We start from the raw sequence: 21,554 nt of genomic DNA on the forward strand, positions 1-21,554 counted from the left end.
GTTGTTTTCGTTCAAAGACTTAAAATGAAAACATGGAGTCGTCTCGTGCACGTGCGCGCCAGTCTCATTGTTCTCAGATCGACCACTTACCAAATGCGCTACTGTTTTTCAGCCATGGCCTGCAAAGTCATCATTCAACGTTCTGATCATCTCTATCCAAAACAGGGGATCTCTGCTGTAACGTGACATTTTCTAACGCTCCCATAGGCTCTCAGAAGGCGCCAGAACGTTGAATGATGACTTTCTAAAACTGTTTGAATGGTGTCTGTGAGTATAACAGAACTCATATGGCAGTCAAAACCCTGAGACAAATCCTAACAGGAAGTGGAAATCTGATGTGTGGAATCACTTTCAAGCTTTGCCATTGAAACACACAGGGACTTATTAATCATTTAGCACTTCCTAAGGCTTCCACTAGATGTCAACAGTCTTTACAAAGTGGTTTGAGTCTTCTATGGTAGAAACTGACCCAAAGAGAGGCTTGGGAAGTTGGTCACAAGGGGAGGGCCATTGCTACTATGACGTGGGCGCCCATGGCTACCCTCCCCTTTCGAAACGTTTAAGACAATGCAATCGTCCGCCTTGAATATTATTGAAGCTCTGGTTGAAAAAGGCCCTAAAGATTTATGTTATACAACGTTTGACGTGTTTGAACGAACGTAAATATATTTTCTTTGCACATTCGTGACAAGTCCCGCGCGCTTCAGTACATTATGAGTAGCCTTCGGAACGCGCTAACAAGAAGGAACTATTGGGACATAAATTATTAACTTTTTTGAACAAAACTACATTTGTTGTGGACCTGGGATTCCTGGAAGTGCCTTCTGATGAAGATAATCAAAGGTAAGGGAATATTTACAATAGTATATTTGATTTTAGATGGTTCCAAGAGGGCGCTAACATGTATCGCCTAGCCTATTTTTCTGAGCATACCACGTTGTTTATTGCAAAGTGTGATTTCCCAGTAAAGTTATTTTGAAATCTGGCAATGCGGTTGCATTCACGAGATGTTAATCTATAATTCTTTGAATGACAATATTACATTTTAACAATGTTTTCGAATAGTAATCTTGTAAATTGTAGCGCTGATTCACCGGAAGCATTTGAGGGAAAATATTTTCTGAACGTCACGCGCCGATGTAAAATGCTATTTTTATATATAAATATGAACTTTATCGAACAAAAAATGCATGTATTGTGTAACATGATGTCCTAGGAGTGTCATCTGATGAAGATTGTCAAAGGTTAGTGCTGCATTTAGCTGTGTTTCTGGTATTTGTGATGCATGCTAGTTGCTTTGAAAATGGCAGTGTGATTTTTTTGGCAGGGTACTCTCCTAACATAATCTAATGTTTTGCTTTTGCTGTAAAGCCTTTTTGAAATCAGACAACGTGGTTCGATTCAGGAGAGGTGTATCTATAAAATGGTGTAAAATAGTCATATGTTTGAGAAATTGAAGTTATAGCATATAGAGGTATTTGTATTTCGCGCGACGCGATTCCACTGGCTGTTGACTAGGGTTGTTGACGCAAGCGTCCCACCTTCCCAGACAGGTTAAGAAACGCTTTTCAACAGAATCAGTGGAATGAATACACCCCTGATCACACTCAAACAGTTCACGTTCATAGCAGCCACGTTGTATTCCTTGTTTCATCTATGCACTATCCTCCTCACCTCTTCCCTTCGCTTGTGGACTTCAATGGACAACACATCAACTGTATCTGATCAGGCTCAAAACCCTTTCCAAGCCAAACCATAACATAACTTGAACACAGAGCCTACATCGTTGTAACCATCTTAGCTAAACTGACGTCTTAGTCAACATAGCTAATAGAACTAAAGTGATAGTAAACCCATACAATCATGCTGTGACAGTGAACAGTTACACCAGCGGGCCCCGGTGGCAATAAATTAGTTAAACCAAAAGTTTACCTTGACTTGGAAGAGTTCCATTGTTGTGTTGGATAGTCATAGCCAACTAGCTAACATAGCATCCCTTTGTTTGAACAGGGTGTTTCAGTAGGCTGAACTAGTTGGCTGCTTTTTTTCTCCCACTTTCAATCTCTCTATTTCTCTTGCTTCTCCTTAATTTTGGAAAAAATGTATTAGTTCAAAACTGTTCAACGATTGTGTCTCTCTTTTGACTCACCACATTTTGTACACTGCAGTGCCAGCTAGCTGTAGCTTATCCTTCAGTACTAGATCAATTCTCTGATCGTTTGATTGGGTGGACAAGATGTTAGTTCATGCTGCAAGAGCTCTGATAGGCTGGAGGACATCCTCCGGAAGTTGTCATAATTACTGTGTAAGTCTGGAAGGGGGTGGGAACCATGAGCCTCCTAGGTTTCGTATTGAAGTCAATGTACCCTGAGGAGGACAGGCCCTAGCTGTCCTCCGGCTACACCATGGTGCTACCCCATAGAGTGCAGTTGAGGCCACTGGTAGATCTTCTTTGCAAAATAGTGTTTTTAAGTATTTGGTGACTTGATTATATTTAGAATAAATTATTTTTTTTATGTTGTAAAAAAAAAAGAATCGCTGGTGATGGTCCTCACCTTCCTCCACTGAGGAGCCTCCACTGCACCCAACCCTAGTCTGTTCTACATTTTGGGAGATGAGACATAAAAAAGGTATTGTTAGAAAGGTTTAGTTCAAGTCTACGGTAGAATGTCTCTAGGCATGTTGGTGTCAGAATGGCCTACCTGTTGGACCAAACCTCAAATGTAAATAGCGAGTTTAAATGGCTTGTTGTCACGGAGGAAGAAGTCAGCTTTCGTCTTTGTTGTTGAGTGGCAGGAGGAGGTGTTTGGTGTCTGCGAGTCGCAAGGTGCTCACAGCACAAAATGATCGAAGGAGACAAGGCCAAATAGACAGAACGCTTATAAAAATGCAATAGAGGCATTCAGAACATTGCGCTAGAACATGTGTTCAAATGAATTTGATATATTGCCCAACGCTAACTGTATAGAGAGAGCGAGACAGAGAGGGAGTATACATGTCCTTGTCTGAGTAAGTCTGTGATCCTCTTGCCTGGGTGCTCCACTGATCATTGTTGTCTGTGTGCACTGACTGAGGAATTGGAGCATAGTCAATGCAGTGTGTATGTGCCCTGCAAGTTTGGCGACGCTTGGGGGCTACATCCAGACACAGTTCACACTGCCAGACCCTTACAAAGGAAAAGAGGAAAACGGAGAAGAGATCGAGACTGAGGCCTTACTTGGTTAACTTGGCAGAGGCCTCTTTTGTTGTTCTCTCTCCCTCTGTGTTTTGTTCCGCCAGACTCATGTCTCTGTGGCAAGTCCACACCGGTTATCTAAGGCAGGAGCTCGCTGGAAGAAATTAAAGGGGAACTGCACCCACTGATTTGGTATAGTTTTTTGGGCTTTCTCAAGAAATGCTGGCTGCCCTGACAAAAGCCAAACGTGAGTTGGCTTGGGGTTGTGGTTTGTCGGTGTTTCTTGGATGTGTACTTGCCACCACCAAGACACACCTATCTGTCTGTCAGAACCTGGCCCGCAGCTGTTTCCCCCCCATCTCAATCACAACAAACCAACCTCCTGCAGGTTGATTCAAATAACTACAGGCAGATGTATGGTGAGATGCAGGAGGAAGCTTTGAATAGGAATGCAATTTGTGAATTTATGTAGATATTCTAAACTGTTTTGATAACTTTCAAATGTAGTAACAGTTCCATAAAATTAACCTCCCTTTACATAATACAATGGAAGTAGTGTTCTGCTAAAGTAACAATGTGCACCCCTCACCTTTAATTTTCTTTCCCAGCAGATATAGTTACTGTGCATACCAGCATTTTGTCTGGTGGTAATGGGGCTGCCTTGGAAAACATGTCAGTGGTCATACATTCCTGTGTGGTGTCCAGTATAAATCAATTTCGATTTCCCGACGAACAGTTACTGTGCTTACGTTGCTTTCAGAGGCAGTTTGGAACTCGTTAGTGAGTGTTGCAACTGAGGACAAATAATGTTTACGCGCTACACACTTCAGCACTCTGCAGTCCCATTCTTTGTGCTTGTGTGGCCTACCACTTTGCGGGCTGAGCCGTTGTTGATCCTAGGAGTTTCCACTTCACAATAACAGCACTTACAGTTGACCGGAGCAGTTCTAGCAGGGAAGAATTTTGATGAACTGACTTGTTGGAAACGTGGCATCCAATGACGGTGCCACGTTGAAAGTCACTGAGCTCTTCAGTAAGGCCATTCTACTACCATGGTTTGTCTATGGAGATTGCATGGCTCTGTGCTCGATTTTATACACGGTCAGCAACGGATTTAACTGAAATAGCCGAATCCACTAATTTGAAGGGATGTCCACATACTTCTGTATGTATATCTGACATCTAGCTCAACAAATGTGCTACGTATCCAACTAATACGTTTTCAGCTTTATCATTACTAAAAATGTGTAACGTAGGCTTACGATTCATTATGTATTTGTCTTTATTGTTACTTGGCAGCAGCTACTCTTCTTGGGGTCCAGCAAAATTAACTTCTTATGGGTAACTGGGACGGTAGTGTCCCACCTGGCCAACATCCAGTGAAATTGCAGAGCGCGAAATTCAAAAATACTCAATTCAAATACTTTACATTCTTGAAAATATGTGTTATACATCAAAATAAATCTTAACCTCTATGGGCTAGGCGGGACGAATTCGTCCCACCTACGTAACAGCCACTTGAAGCCTGTGGCGCGATTTTCAAAACCTTAAAAATCCTATTACTTCAATTTCTCAAACATATGACTATTTTACAGCTATTTAAAGACAAGATTCTCGTTAATCTAACCACACTGTCCGATTTCAAGAAGGCTTTACAACGAAAGCAAAACATTAGATTATGTCAGCAGAGTACCAAGCCAGAAATAATCAGACACCCATTTTTCAAGCTAGCATATAATGTCACCAAAACCCAGAAGACAGCTAAATGCAGCACTCACCTTTGATGATCTTCATCAGATGACAACCCTAGGACATTATGTTATACAATACATGCATGTTTTGTTCAATCAAGTTCATATTTATATCAAAAAACAGCTTTTTACATTAGCATGTGACGTTCAGAACTAGCATACCCCCCGCAAAGTTCCGGGGAATTCGCTAACATTTTACTAAATTACTCACTATAAACGTTCACAAAAAGCATAACAATTATTTGAAGAATTATAGATACAGACCTCTATGCACTCGATATGTCCGATTTTAAAATAGCTTTTTGGTGAAAGCACATTTTGCAATATTCTAAGTACATAGCCCAGGCATCACGGGCTAGCTATTTAGACACCCGGCAAGTTTAGCACTCACCATAATCATATTTACTATTATAGAAGTTTGATTACCTTTTGTTGTCTTCGTCAGAATGCACTCCCAGGACTGCTACTTCAATAACAAATGTTGGTTTGGTCCAAAATAATCCATCGTTATATCCGAATAGCGGCGTTTTGTTCGTGCGTTCCAGACACTATCCGAAATGGTAAAGAAGGGTCGTGCGCATGGCGCAATTCGTGACAAAAAAATTCTAAATATTCCATTACCGTACTTCGAAGCATGTCAACCGCTGTTTAAAATCAATTTTTACGCCATTTTTCTCGTAGAAAAGCGATAATATTCCGACAGGGAATCTCCTTTTCGGCAAAAAGAGGAAAAAATCACAAAGGCGGGGGCGGTCGGGTCAAGCGCCTAAGCCCAGAGTCCCTTGATCGGCCACTTGAGAAAGGCGATAATGTGTTTCAGCCTGGGGCTGGGATGACGACATTCTGTTTTTTCCCGGGCTCTGAGCGCCTATGGACGACGTAGGAAGTGTCACGTTAGAGCAGAGATCCTTAGTAAAAGATAGAGATGGATAAGAAGTTCAAGAAATGGTCAGACAGGCCACTTCCTGTAAAGGAATCTCTCAGGTTTTGACCTGCCATTTGAGTTCTGTTATACTCACAGACAGCATTCAAACAGTTTTAGAAACTTTAGGGTGTTTTCTATCCATATGTAATAAGTATATGCATATTCTAGTTACTGGGTAGGAGTGGTAACCAGATTAAATCGGGTATGTTTTTTATCCAGCCGTGTCAATACTGCCCCCTAGCCTAAACAGGTTAACTTCTTGTTAATCCAGCCACTGTGTCAGATTTCAAAAAGCAGACCATGGGATTATCTGAGGACAGCGCCCAGCACACAAAAGCATAAATCATATTTCAACCAGGCAGGTGCGACACAAGTCAGAAATAGCGATATAAAAAATGCCGTACCTTTGATCTTCATATGGTTGCACTCACAAGACTCTCAGTTTCACAATAAATGTTGATGTTGTTCGATAAAGTCCCTCTTTATATCCAAAAATCGCCGTTTTGTTGGCGCATTTTGTTCAGTAATCCAATGTCTCAAAGGCAGTCACAACAGGCAGCTGAAAAATCCAAATGGTATCCGTAAAGTTCGAAAAAACATGTCACGATGTTTATAATCAATCCTCAGGTTGTTTTTAGCCTAAATAATAGATCATTTTTCAACCGGACAATAGCGTCGTCAATATAAAAGAAAAACAAGAAAGGCGCGCTCTCGGTCGGGCGCAGGAAACAGGTCTGGCGACTTCCCAGGATCCACTTACTCAGTGGTCTTACTCCCTCATTTTTCAGAATACAAGCCTGAAACAATTTCTAAAGACTGTTGACATCTAGTGGAAGCCATAGGAAGTGCAATTTGAGTCCTAAGTCAATGGATACTGTAATGGCATTCAATAGAAAACTACAAACATAAACAAAATCCCACTTCCTGGATAGATTTTTCTCAGGTTTTCGCCTGCCATATCAGTTCTGTTATACTCACATTATTTTAACAGTTTTGGAAACGTTATAGTGTTTTCTATCCGAATCTACCAATTATATGCATATCCTAGCTTCTGGGCCTGAGTAGCAGGCAGTTTACTTTGGGCACGCTTTTCATCCGGAGGTGAAAATAGTTCCCCTTACCCTAGTGAGGTTAAGGCATATGCACATTGTTTTAATAAATACAATACATTTATACTGCTTGCATTAGTTACTTAATGGGGAATAGAGTTCCATGTAGTCATGGCTCTATGTAGTACTGTGTCCCTCCCATAGTCTGTTCTGGACTTGGGGACTGTGAAGAGACCTCTGGTGGCATGTCTTGTCGGTGTCCAAGCTGTGCGCCAGTAGTTCAAACAGATAGCTCAGTGTATTAAACATGTCAGTACCTCTCACAAATACAAGTAGTGATGAAGTCAATCTCACCTCCACTTTGAGCCAGGAGAGATTGACATGCATATTATTAACTCTCTGTGTACATCCAAGGCCCAGCTGTGCTGCCCTGTTCTGAGCCAATTGGAATTTTCCTTAGTCCCTCTTTGTGGCACATGACCACACGAATGAACAGTAGTCCAGGTGTGACAAAACTATGGCCTGTATGACTTGCCTTGTTGATAATGCTGTTACGAAGGCAGAGCAGCGCTTTATGGACAGACTTCTTCTCCCCATCCCAGCTACTGTTCTGTCAATGTTTTTACCAGGACAGTTTACAATCCAGGGTTACTTCAGGTAGTTTAGTCACTTCAACTTCATTACAAGATTTAGTTGTGGTTCAGGGTTTTGTGAATGATTTGTCCCAAATACAATGCTTTTAGTTTTTGAAATAATTTAGGACTAACTTATTCCTTGCCACACATTCTAAAACTAACTGCAGCTCTTTTTTAAGTGTTGCTGTCATTTCAGTCACTGTAGTAGCTGACGTGTATAGTGTTGAGTCATCCGCATACTTACACACACTGGCTTTACTCAAAGCATGTCGTGAGTAAAGATTGAAATAAGTAAAAAGCCTAAACAGCTGCCCTGGAGAATTCCTTATTCTACCTTGATTATATTGGAGAGGATTCCATTTAAAGAACACCCTCTCTGTTCTGTTTGACAGGTAACTCTTTATTCACAATAAAGCCATAAAAGGGGTGTAAAGCCATAACACATACGTTATTCCAGCAGACTATGATCGATAATGTCAAAGATTGCACTGAAGTCTAACAAAACAGCCCCCACAATCTTTGTATCACTAATTTCTATCAGCCAATCATCAATCATTTGTGTAAGTGCTGTGCTTGTTGAATGTTGTTCCCTATATAAGCATGCTAAAATTTTATTGTCAATTTGTTTACTGTAAAATAGAAATGTCTGGTCAAATAATTTTTTCCAAAAGTTTAAGGGTTGGTTGACTATTTGAGCCAGTAATGGGTGCTTTACTATTCTAAAGTAGTGGAATGACTTTTTTACTTCCCTCCAATCCGCTATTATCCTCAGTAATTTTCCATCCAGGTTGTCAGACCCTGGTTACTTGTCATTGTTGATAGACAATGATTTTTTTTTTCATTTTCTCCACACTCACTTTACGGAATACGAGATTACAATGCTTGTCTTTAATAATTTGGGCACATATACTTGAATGTGTAGTGTCAGTGTTTGTTGCTGGCATGTCAGGTCTAAGTTTGCTAATCTTGCCAATGAAAAAATCATTAGTAGTTGGCAATATCAGTGGGTTTTGTGATGATTGAGCCATCTGATTCAATGAATGATGGAGCTGAGTTTGCCTTTTTGCCATTTATTTATACCATTTATCTTTGTTTCATAGTGTAGTGTCTAATTCTTATTCAGTTTAGTCACATGATTTCTCAATATGCAGTACATTTGCCAATCGGTTATGCTTCCAGACTTATTTTCTATACCTTTTGCCTCATCCCTCTGAACCATAACATTTTTCAAATCCCCGTGGATTGATGAGGATTTTCTGTTGTAATTTTCTTAATGGCTGCATGCTTATTAGTAACTGGAATAAGCAATTTCATAAATGTATCATGTGCAGCGTTTGGTGCTTTTATTACACACCACACACTAGGAAATACTCTTTACATCATTAACACAAGAATCACAATATAACTTATTCTATGACCTCTTATACACTATATTAGGCCCAGCCTTCGGAACATTGGTTTTCGCGAGATGGATACTATATTATGATCATTACGTCCAAAGGATTTGGAATAAAATCATCAATATGTAATGATCACATCTTTACTAATGCTGCAGAAATGTGCTATAAAGCAGTTCCACATCAATTTTCATCTCTCACATGTGCCGAACAGTTGTAGACCTTACCATGAAATGCTGCCTTTACAAGCCCTTAACCAACAATGCAGTTCAAGAAATAGTTTAGTTAATTTAGCAAATATTTTCTTAAGTGTAAAAAAACACAAACAAATAACTAACAAGGCTATATACGGGGGAACCGGTACCGAGTCAATGTACGGGGGTACAGATTAGTCGAGGTAATTTGAACATGTACAGTTGAAGTCGGAAGTTTACATACACCTTAGCCAAATACATTTCAACTCAGTTTTTCACAATTCCTGACATTTAATCCTAGTAAAAATTCCCTGTCTTCGGTCAGTAGGGATCACCACTTTATTTGAAGAACGTGAAATGTCTCAGAATAATAGCAGAGAGAATAATTTATTTCATCTTTTATTTGTTTCATCACATTCCCAGTGGGTCAGAAGTACTCAATTAGTATATGGTAGCATTGCCTTTAAATTGTTTAACTTGGGTCAAATGTTTCGGGTAGCCTTCCACAAGCTTCCCACAATAAGTTGGGTGGATTTTGGCCCATTCTTCCTGACAGAGATGGTGTAACTGAGTCAGGTTTGTAGGCCTCCTTGCTCGCTCACGCTTTTTCAGTTCTGCCCACAACTTTTCTATGGGATTGAGGTCAGGGCTTTGTGATGGCCACTCCAATACCTTGACTTTGTTGTCCTTAAGCCATTTTGCCACAACTTTACTTGTTGTGGGCATCGCTGCTATTAGCTTCACTACTGACATTTGATCAAACTATTTTAAATTTGATTTCTTTCCATTTTGCTTTTCATTTAACTTCCCATTTTCTTTCATTTCACTAATCTATATAATGTTACTTTACCAGGTGAACAAGTTTTAAATCACATACAAAACTTAACATGATAACTTAAGTTCACAGGAAGGGCACTGTCCTCCTTCCACTCTTTAACCGTCTGTTTTAATCAGTCCCAACGTTTATGTAGCCTTTTATGTAGCCTATACTACACTTAGACAAGGCTACATTTATCTCGCCACCCAGTCTAACGATTTACTCCCGTGTATGACTGGTCTCTCTTTTCCTCCGTTATTTTAAGTAACCACCGCACTACAATGCCCTTAATGTTTATGAACAAACAATTTAAAAAGGTAATTTTAGGTTTGGCAATCCCAATGTTGGCGCCGGACACAATTGCTTTTTCAAAACTCTACAATTACTCACAATATTAACTCCACAATTTCTCGTGACCCCCCCTCCCTTTCGTCAATTCTATGAATCTATTTCAGAATAAGACGGAATCAAGTGTCTCACAAGAAAATAATAAAAATCTGAGCTCGCAAGGAATGTTTTGCTAAGTAATTTTAACTTGGTACATTTTTTAGAATCCATTCCCCTGGCATTTCGCATAGATTCTTCCAACCCTAGAATTAGTTACACACCCATCGCCATGTAACATTTTCTGGTTATGTTACTGGTCCTGTACTAAAGGAAATATACTAAAAACCAAATAACAATAACGAGGCTATATACAAGGGGTACCGGTACCGAGTCAATGTACAGGTTAGTCAAGGTAATTGAGGTAATATGTACATGTAGGTAGGGGTAAAGTGCATAGATGATAAACGGTAGTAGCAGCGCGTGTGAGGGATTTTGAATGTACTCTGTGTGTGTGTGTGTGTGTGTGTGTGGTTCAGGTCCAGTAAGTGTACATCGAGCCTGTGCGAATACAGCACTGCAAGAACCGGTTTATAGGAGTCACAATACTTAACATATGAAACATATTTGAATTTTGTTTCCATTAACCTTGGATAAAATCATGCATTTCCAAGCATGGCACTGGTATTACAGAGGACACAATATGAGAATATAATTTTTAGCAAACTTAAGGTATGTTTATTTTTTATAAATCTTCAGATCCTTTGCTATGAGACTCGAAATTGAGCTCAGGTGCATCCTGTTTCCATTGATCATCCTTGAGATGTTTCTATAATTTGACTGGAATTCACCTGTGCTAAGTTCAATTAATTGGACATGATTTGGAAAGACACACACCAGTCTATATAAGGTCCCACAGTTGACAGTGCATGACAGTGCACAAACCAAGCCATGAGGTCAAAGGAATTGTCCGTAGAGCTCCGAGACAGGATTGTGTGTACTGAATACCCCGCAATGGCACAAGGATGGTATGAAGGTTCGACAATCTGGATACCGCCCAAGCCAAACTTGCTTTCATAATATATGCTGCTACTCGGTTTATCATATATCCTGATCAGGGTTTCCGTTAGCCGGCTTTTGGCCGTTAAATAAATAGAAATAAATAAATAAAAAATAATAAAATTGCGAAATTATGCTTTTTTTTGCCTATTCGTTGATGGAAATATACATTTGACCGGTAATGGTTATCAGTCTATGGGTTCACTTGCATAATTTGTCGAATTAAATTGCCGTGTGTGTATATTTGTTATGAACCTTACTTTCACACGCGCACATCATACAAACACAGAGCCTTTATAAGCCCAATCATTGAGCATCAATTCTAAATCCAATCGTGTGTTAAAAATAGTTTTTGGGCCACAATTAAAGAATAGCTAATATTTGTATTTCTCAACTGGTAATTGAAGCGCGCTTCCCATTCGTCATTCAAAGGCAACGGAAGGCAGGCTTCATCACTTTGCAATAAGCTGGAAGCATTATGCATTTTGAAAATATATAGCCTTCCCTGTGGCTCAGTTGGTAGAGCATGGTGTTTGCAACGCCAGCATGGTGTGTGCAACGCCAGGGTTGTGGGTTCGATTCCCACGGGGGGCCAGTACACAAAAGAAATGCATGAAATTGTATGAAATGTATGCATTCACTACTGTAAGTCGCTCTGGATAAGAGCGTCTGCTAAATGACTAAAATGTTAATGTAAAATGTTAATTGTTTGAAAGCTGAACGTTTTACTACATATTATTAGGCATGTTTTACCTTGCTTGGAAGTAGCCTGGGCAAAATCCGACCTTATTCCTCGAGGCAATTGTTTTATTAAAACGTCTTATGCCATTAAAACCAGTAGCCTATTTCTCTCATGTTCTATTTTTTTTTTTAATATTTTTTTTTAATTTACTTTTTTAAATTGTCTGTTAGGCTATGCGCAAATGTACATTTGGCTATTGCCTTGTGCACATTGCTGCACTAAGAATTTTTAAGAATAATAGTTTATAAAAATGTTAAGCTAAACGTTCTGATCTGTTGCATTAGATTCATTGCTTTTTCAAGTTTTTTTATGTAGCCTCGGCCTACTTTGGGATTTATCGTACTGTCCTGGAGACTCTTTGGGCTATTTCTTTCTCGACAAGCTGACCAAACTTTTCTACTATGGGGGATAGTATATTAAAATAGGCTCATAAGGCTAATTTGAGCAGCGTACGCGGCAAATACCAAATAGATGATTTGAGTTGGGACTGTTAACGGAAGAAAAAAATTCAATTGCGGGAGAACAGTTTGGAAAGCAAATGGCTTCTCTTTGTTAAAAGAGAAGAAAATTTAATTTCCCAACCTAATTGAGTGAACAACAGTAGGAGAGAGAATTTGGACTTAGGCCATATTTCTGTCATTGGGCATCTTTCAGCGTGGTTGTCTTTGGTTGGAGGGAGAGCCTGGCTGGCGTAGGAAGCAGACAGCATTGCGGAGAGCAGCAGCTTCCTGTATCCTGAATCCTCACACAGCTGCAGGGGACAAATATAGATGACTTGGCTGGGAATGCCATCGGGATACAGCAACACTCACTGCACAGTATTACTGAACAATATGTGACAGACACACACAGAAATACTTGCTCGCAGATGATCATGAACTCCTGAAAAAGCTATCCCTTTGTCTGTCTGTGCCCCCAAATGTTTGGATATACTGGTCAAGTTAACAGGTAGTTAGTTAGCTAATAAGGTAACATGACGGAGCAAAGTCTAAACAAATGGTTAACAACGTGCAAGTAGTTTTAGAACCGTCCACGGCATGGTTTATGAATGGAAAATGCGGCCCCGGTGGTCCACTATATGAAGATAAGAATGAGCTATTAGGCTCGTTTGGCATTACTTATTTAGACAAGCACAAGAAGAGCTGCTTAAAGATACTGAGGCCTTTGATCTGACTGGAGGGAGAAGAACGTTCCTTTATCTCTGTCAGCTTGGTGGCTATTTTCAGACGTCACGGGTCTGTGAGACTGGCTGTGTGTGATGGTAATGGTCTTTTGTGTTGCTGTCTGTAACATAGGCCTACTCGTATATAAACCAACAAAACACATTTAGTCAGAATGAGTGGTCTATTAAAATACCTTTTAGTTATAAAATGAGTACTTCTGTAGATACGTTTTTCAGCATTCACCCCTAGTTCTTATCACAGTATTACATCACAATAAGCAGTGAAGAAAATAAAGACCTATGCTTGGGAATAGGATTGCAAATTCACCAAAACATTTAAGTTAAAGATATGAATGTCATCACTGTACCATATTTTTATGCAGCTAGCGTAACACTAATAAGAAATGACCAGCTTTTAGGCTAGCAAACAGAGTGGACCCAGAAACTATGTGGATTGAGGGATGGGGATAGGGGTTGAATATTGCTTTACAGCTGCTGTTCAGTTAAGTTTTTTGTCAGATATTTAGTAGTGATGGGCATTTGAAAGAATGTCTGTGTTGGAGTACTCTCTTGAAAATCATTTTGAGTACTCTCATGTTAGCGTGAAACAGGGCTGAAGGTATTTACAGTATTGTTCCTTTTACTGGTTGTTCTGATACAGCTGAAAATAAAAATGTAACAATTCTACTGCATTTCACATACTCCACAGGCAATAAGCACATCTCAGTTTGACATTTTGACAGTGTTTCTAAATGTAACCTGCTAATTGAGTGGACTTGTACATTTAGTATACTTTTATTATGTTATTGGCAAACCAAAGTATTCATAATATCTATAAACAATTCTGATTTACACTTTTGAAAGGAACAAAACAAAAATACATCTGTTTTATTCATTAAGGACTTTGTCCATTTAGGCCTACAGAACACATGGTAAATGTAGCTGCTGTGCAGGGTTTTCCCCAGGACAGTGACTGGGGACACTGCCCTGTAAAGGGTGCTGTCCATCAGTTGAGATGACAACCTATGTCCTTACAGATCCCATGGCACTTGTCACAGGAGTATGGGTTGGGTTGGGCCCAAATGTCCTGAGTTTTATTCATTAGTGCATACCAAGTTCAAGTAATCACTCCGTTTCAGTACAATTTCTTCTATTTGGTACCTAGTGAATACAACCCTGGCTAGATCCCAACACAGCCTTTCTTGCCGTTGAGAATGTGTTCTTAACCAACTTCAATCTGCCAAACGGCCCTAACACTAGGACACCTACAGGTGTGAAAACAAAACCAGCCAAATCACCTGCTCAAATAAAGGGTTGAATAAATGAAATAAACTGTGGCATGACGTATACGTCTTTCTCCCCTTGTTTAGATCTGTCCCGAAACCGTCTGCCAGAACTGCCCGTGGAGGTGTGTATGTTTGTCTCTCTGGAACACCTTAACCTCTACCAGAACTGCCTGCGCTCGCTGCCTGAGAGTCTTCTCAATCTCCAGGCCCTCACCTACCTGAACATAAGGTAACGGGTGTGCACACACACCAGTGGTGTAAACTACTTAAAGTTCTAATATGCAGAAATTGCTCTGCCATTTCCTGGTTTTAAAACTAATACTTCGCCTAATTTCAGTTTGTGACTAAATAAGCTAGTGTTGTGTAGGGCAGGGTTCCCCAACTGGTTCCCCCCAAAAATGTCTCCATATTTTTTTGCCCCCCCCCAAATTTAGAATAATAAAAAAATCTTTGACCTGAGATGCAAAAAGTCCCAAATGCAATGTCCCAAGAAGGAAGTTAGCCCACCAAAATAATACAAAAGTATCACGTCGAGTGAAATTTGTACAATGAGCTCAATATGAATTCAATACATCAACAGTACAATAGACTTCGATATCGGCTATATATCCCGCGTAGGTTTGCAAAGGGTCTGAAACTTTCCGGTAAATTCCATACATTTTCCATGTGAAGTTAAGCCTGGGAATTTTGGGGATTTTGCTTAAATTCATTTTAAAAAGTTAGCTTATAACAGTGATTTTTTTTTTTGTGGGATACACAAGGCAATTCTAGATCTTGTGGCATATTTTGGTTAAACTCCCCAATTCAAGGGAATTGCAACCCTCTGCATGCACAGTGCATTCTTCCATCACATGTGCAGTGCACTCTTCCGTCACATGTACAGCTGATTCTCAAGTTCTTGCGCACTAATGAGATGCTATTGAGCCCACGCTACTACACTGTCTGAGCCAAGGACTACATGCTTTCTGGTAAGTTTTGATTACAATACTGGGCGGGGTGAATATATTTTATGACATATGATTTTTTTTGTTAACTAGTAAATAGTAGCCTACAGCAAAGTATGTTTACCGTAATTTCCGGACTATAAGCCGCTACTTTTTTCCCAGGCTTTGAACGTCGCGGCTTAAACAATGACGCGGCTAATGTATGGATTTTTCCCGCTTTCAAATTTTTACTTTTTTTTTTTTTTTTTAAATAAACATTCTGTGACGTGCTCAGTTTTTTTGGCGGCATGAAGCTTTCATTAGACCAATGAAATTGCTGAACGGGTTAAGGTCAAACTTTTTTGTTTACTGTTTAGATTAAATCGAGCGCTCTCAAACTTCCCATCATTCTGATTACGGTAGTCATTTTGTCACCCTGATTCCTGGGGGCACAACAAAGTATTTGCAGCCACTCGACATCAGTGTAAATTGTGCATTTAAGGTGGCGCTCCGTGTTCAGTGGGAGGCTTGGATGACAAGTGGGGAGAAATCCTTCACTAAAACGGGCCGCATGCGAAGAGCAACTTATGGTCAAGTCTGCCAGTGGGTCCTGACAGCGTGGAGCATTGTCAAAAAATCCACTATCATCAACGGGTTTCGAAAGGCTGGACTGCTGCGTGTTGAAGAGGGCTCAGCGGGGGATTTGCCTCCGGATGAAAGTGACGAGAGCGACAATGAAAACGATCCAATATCGGATGAAGCAATTCTGAGGCTATTCAACTCCGACACCGAAGGAGATGGTTTCAGTGCACAGGAGGAGGAAGATAGTGACCAATGATTTTGTTGGTAGGCTACTGTTTACTGCAATTTTTTTATATTTTTTGTTACAAGCCGTGTTTCGTTAAAGCCTGTGTAAAGTTAATTTGTTTCAATCTACGGGTAGGCGCCTGCGGCTTGTATACATGTGCGGCTTATTTATGTTCAAAATATATATTTTTTTTTAATTCAGTGGGTGCGGCTTATATTCAGGCGCGCTTAATAGTCCGGAAATTAACTTGTTAACAATTTCTGCTCATTAGTTTTTGCTACCATGTGGGTTTTAGCTTGCTTGAGCCTGCTAACTAAGTGTTAATTCACCTGTTTCCATACATGTTTCATTTTAAAACATTCATCTTACAAAGGAGTTGTTTAATCTAACTGCTTACCTATTTATCTGTACATGGAATTGTATTTGGGTTTTTTCTCTTTTTTCTAATCTTTACAGGAAAATGCCATGGGCACTATCTGATGTGTGGAGACGTTACACTGCAGCTAATGTAGAAGGAAAAGCTGTGTACATTTGCAAATACTGTGCCAAATCGTATGTGAACAATGCAACAAAAATGAAGAATCATCTGGCCAAGTGCATAAAGTTCCCTCAGCGCTCACAAAAAGCAACCTCTGACAAAAGTCCCTCTACTTCTATTCGAGGTGAAAATTATGAATCGAACACCTTATCCGAAGTTTTCCAGAAGTTTTTTGGACTCAATGGAGGAACGTAGTCAGAGAAATGCTGATTAATGTTTTGCTCAAGCTGTGTATGCAAGTGGTTCACCTCTGATCCTCACAGGCAATGTCTATTGGAAGAGATTTCTGAATGTTCTTTGCCCAGCATAAACCCCTCCTTCAACCAGACATGCTTTATCTACTAATTTAATGGATGCAGAGTTCAAGTGAAGGTCAAGCAAATCATAGAGAAAGCAGACTGTATGGCAATCATCTCTGATGGGTGGTCGAATGTTCGTGGGCAAGGAATAATTAACTACATCATCTCCACCCTTCAACCAATATTCTACGAGAGCACAGACACAAGGGACAACAGACACACTGGTCTCTACATTGCAGATGAGCTGAAGGCAGTCATCAATGACCTTGGACAACAGAAGGTATTTGCACTGGTGACAGGCATAATCCTGATAGGTATTAGTCTGGTGTCTACTGTAATGACCTTAGTGATCACTGTTTTACAGCCTGTGTTAGTAATGGCTGCTCAGTGAAACGACCTGTCCTGATTTGTCATAGATGCTTGCTAAAAATCTTCAATGAGCAAGCCTTCCTTCATGAACTGGCCTCTGTAAAATGGTATAGAATCAGCTTGATCCCCTCTGTCAAAGACCTTCTTTTTTGATATTTTCAGTGGTATTGTTAACAAAAACGCACCCATAAAGAAAATGAGAATTAAAAACAGGTTCAGCCTCTGGTTCGACTGTGATCGTGCAGAGTTACTCCACAACGAATTGCATTTGGCAAAAGGCTCTGCACACGCATACTCAGGCTGTGACTGGCTCACGTTCAGGCAAATGAGAAATAAGTGCACTCGGGCTATCCGGAAGGCCAAAGTTAGTTAGTTTAAGGAGCCGTTCTCTCTCTGTACATCTATCCCCAAGAATTCTGGAAAACGGTTAAAGACCTGGAGAATAAACCCTCCTCACAGCTGCCCATGTCCCTTAAAGTTGACGATCAGGTTGTTACTGACAAGAAGCACATGGCTGAGCTCTTTAATCACTTCTTCATTAAGTCAGGATTCCTATTTTGACTCAGCCATGTCTCCTTGCCTGTCCAACATTTCCTCACCTCCCCTTTTAATGTGACTATCCCCGATGCTTCTCCCTCTTTTTCCCCCTGCCCAGCTAAAAAGTTTCTCCCTGCAGGCAGTCACTGAATCCTGAGGTGCTAGAGGAGCTCCTTAAACTTTACCCCAAAAAAACAGCTGGGTCAGATGGTTTAGACCCTTTCTTCTTTAAGGTTGCTGCCCCTATGATCGCCAAGCCTATCTCCAACCTTTTCAATCTGTCTCTCCTCTCTGGGGAGGTTCCCATTGCTTGGAAGGCAGCCATGGTTTGTCCTTTATTTAAAGGGTGAGATCAAGCTGATCCTAACTGTTATAGGCCTATTTCTATTTTGCCCTATTTATCAAAAGTGTTGGAAAAACTTGTCAATAGTCAACTGACTGGCTTTTTTGATGTCTATAGTATTCTCTCTGGTATGCAATCTGTTTTTTTCTCAGGTTATGAATGTGTCACTGCAACCTTAAAGGTCCTCAATGATGTCACCTCTGCCCTTGATTCTAAGCAATGTTGTGCTGCTATCTTTATTGACTTGGCCAAAGCTTTTGATACGGTAGACCATTCCATTCTTGTGGGCCGGCTAAGGACTATTGCTGTCTCTGGGGTCTTTGGCCTGGTTTGCTAACTACCTCAGAGTGCAGTGTATAATGTCATAACATCTTCTCTCTCAGCCACTGCCTGTCACCAAGGGAGTACCCCAAGGCTCAATCCTAGGCCCTGCGCTCTTTTCAATTTAACAATAACATAGCTCAGGCAGTCGGTAGCTCTCTCATCCATTTATATGCAGATGATAGTCTTATACTCAGCTGGCCCCTCCCCGGATTTTGTGTTAAATGCTCTACCACAAAGTTTTCTTAGTGTCCAACAAGCTTCCTCTACCCTTAACTTACGCATCATTGGGACGCTAGCTTCCCACCTCGACAACATCCGGTGAAATTGCAGAGCGCCAAATTCAAATGACAGAAATCTTATTAAACATTCATGAAAATACAAGTGTCATACATCATTTAAAAGCTTAACTTCTTGTTAATCCAGCCACTTTGTCAGATTTCTAAAAGGCTTTACGGCAAAAGCTCACCATGTGCTTATCTGAGGACAGCGCCCCGCACACAAAAGCATTACATACATTTTCTAATCAAGCAGAGGGATCAAAAAAGTCAGGAATAGCGATAAAATAAATCACTTACCTTTTGAAGATCTTCATCTGGTTGCAATCACAAGGGTCCCAGTTACATAACAAATGGTCCTTTTGCTCGATAAAGTCCTTCTTTATATCCCATAAAAGTACGTTTCATTGTCATTGACTCATATATATCATGAGTACCTTTCATATAAACATGAATATAGCTCTTAGCTTTTATCTCTTACAGGAATGAGAAAATAAAACTTAGTCAAAATGCTTTATACTTTAACTACACTACTAGGCTCACATTAACCTGTTGGGTCTAGGGGGCAGCATTTGCACGTCTGGATAAAAAAAATGTACCCGATTTAATCTGGTTACTAATCCTACCCAGTAACTAGAATATGCATATACTTGTTATATATGGATAGAAAACACTCTAAAGTTTCCAAAACTGTTTGAATGGTGTCTGTGAGTATAACAGAACTCATTTGGCAGGCAAAACCCTGAGACATTTTCTGACAGGAAGTGGATACCTGATGTGTTGTATTGACTTTAAACCTATCCCATTGAAAAACACAGGGGTTTAGGAATATTTTGGCACTTCCTATTGCTTCCACTAGATGTCACCAGCCTTTACAAAGTGTTTTGAGTCTTCTGGAGGGAGATCTGACCGAACAAGAGCCATGGAACGGTGATGTCCCATTAGACACCTGGCGCGCTAGTTCATGTTGGGTACCCTCGTTCCAATACGTTATAAAAGAGTATGCATTCGTCCACCTTGAATATTATTCATGTTCTGGTTAAAAAAGGCCCTAATGATTTATGCTATACAACGTTTGACATGTTTGAACGAACGGAAATATATTTTTTCCCCTCGTTCATGACGAGAAGTCCGGCTGGCTTACATCATGTGCAAACGAGACGGAGATTTTTGGACATAAATGATGAGCTTTTTTGAACAAAACTACATTCGTTATGGACCTGTGATACCTGGAAGTGACATCTGATGAAGAGAATCAAAGGTAATGGATTATTTACATAGTATTTTCGATTTTAGATCTCCCCAACATGACGTCTAGTCTGTATCGCAACGCGTATTTTTCTGGGCGCAGTGCTCAGATTATTGCAAAGTGTGATTTCCCAGTAAGGTTATTTTTAAATCTGGCAAGTTGATTGCGTTCAAGAGATGTAAATCTATAATTCTTTAAATGACAATATAATATTTTACCAATGTTTTCTAATTTTAATTATTTAATTTCTGACGCTGACTTGACTGCCGGTTATTGGAGGGAAACGATTTCCTCAACATCAATGCCATAGTAAAACGCTGTTTTTGTATATAAATATGAACTTGATAGAACTAAAAATGCATGCATTGTCTAACATAATGTCCTAGGAGTGTCATCTGATGGAGATTGTAAAAGGTTAGTGCATCATTTTAGCTGGTTTTATGGTTTTGGTGACCCTGTCTTTGACTTGACAAAACATTACACACAACTCTTGTAAATGTACTGTCCTAACATACTCTAAATTTATGCTTTCGCCGTAAAACCTTTTTGAAATCGTAAAACGTGGTTAGATTAAGGAGATGTTTATCTTTCAAATGGTGTAACATAGTTGTATTTTTGAAAAATTTGAATTTTGACATTTATTTGGATTCAAATTTGCCGCTCTTGAAATGCACCTGCTGTTGATGGAGTGCACCACGGGTGGCACGCTAGCGTCCCACCTAGCCCCAAGAGGTTAACTAAACATTCAACTAACCTGGGCAATGCAAAGGACTAGTGCTTACACCTATACACGTTTGCTATTTCAATTGATTGATCGATAACTGAGCTAGCCTAAATGTTAATGGCTTGTGCCTATGCTTGGTTCAGTATGAACACTCTCAAAATGCTAGCAATAGCTTAGCTTGCCTAATCGCCAGTAGCTCGTTCTCCTCATGAAAACTCACCATATCCTGGCGTCAATCTGTCCCTCAACCCTTTCACAGCACATTTGGATAGATAAGGGAGTGTTATTATCCATTTCTTTTTTTTTTGTTCAGTTTTATTCAACTTCTCACGACGATTTGGAACTTAGTTTTTCTTCTATAGAATGGTGGTAGCTATTCACATTCCGTTCTAGCTCCTTTTTAACATGTTGGCGCCCACTGGTGTGGAACGTGAGGTTAGGACAGGGACTAAGAGAGCCAATCAACTCAATAATTCAAAAAAAAACTGCTCTTCATGCAGCTTATGGAACTTAGTTTTTCTTCTATAGAATGGTGGTAGCTACTGATTTTGTAATAGCTGTCAACTTTTAAACATATCATAATATAATATGATTGGTTACTGGAATCTCCCGAGTAACGATAAATATTCAACACCTGCGTTTTACAATC

At 40.0% G+C, this 21,554-nt stretch overlaps 1 protein-coding gene across 11 annotated transcripts in view; it reads left to right on the forward strand.

Moving 5' to 3' along the window:
- lrch3 (leucine-rich repeats and calponin homology (CH) domain containing 3) overlaps positions 1-21,554 on the forward strand; it is a 94,628-nt gene that overhangs the window by 10,944 nt on the left and 62,130 nt on the right. For 10 of the 11 annotated variants that reach the window (XR_001322928.2, XM_014161925.2, XM_014161926.2 and 7 more), the window contains exon 2: positions 14,601-14,745. Coding sequence is in view for 10 of the 11 variants with exons in the window: in XM_014161925.2 (XP_014017400.1) it covers positions 14,601-14,745 (145 nt within the window). In the remaining variant the exon portion in view is untranslated. Of the gene's footprint in view, positions 1-14,600; positions 14,746-17,301; positions 17,365-21,554 lie in introns of those variants that run through there. The other variant, XM_045703339.1, reaches the window with a different exon arrangement.

The sequence above is a fragment of the Salmo salar genome, chromosome ssa20 (genome assembly GCF_905237065.1).
Source record: "Salmo salar chromosome ssa20, Ssal_v3.1, whole genome shotgun sequence".
Classification (NCBI taxonomy): domain Eukaryota; kingdom Metazoa; phylum Chordata; class Actinopteri; order Salmoniformes; family Salmonidae; genus Salmo; species Salmo salar.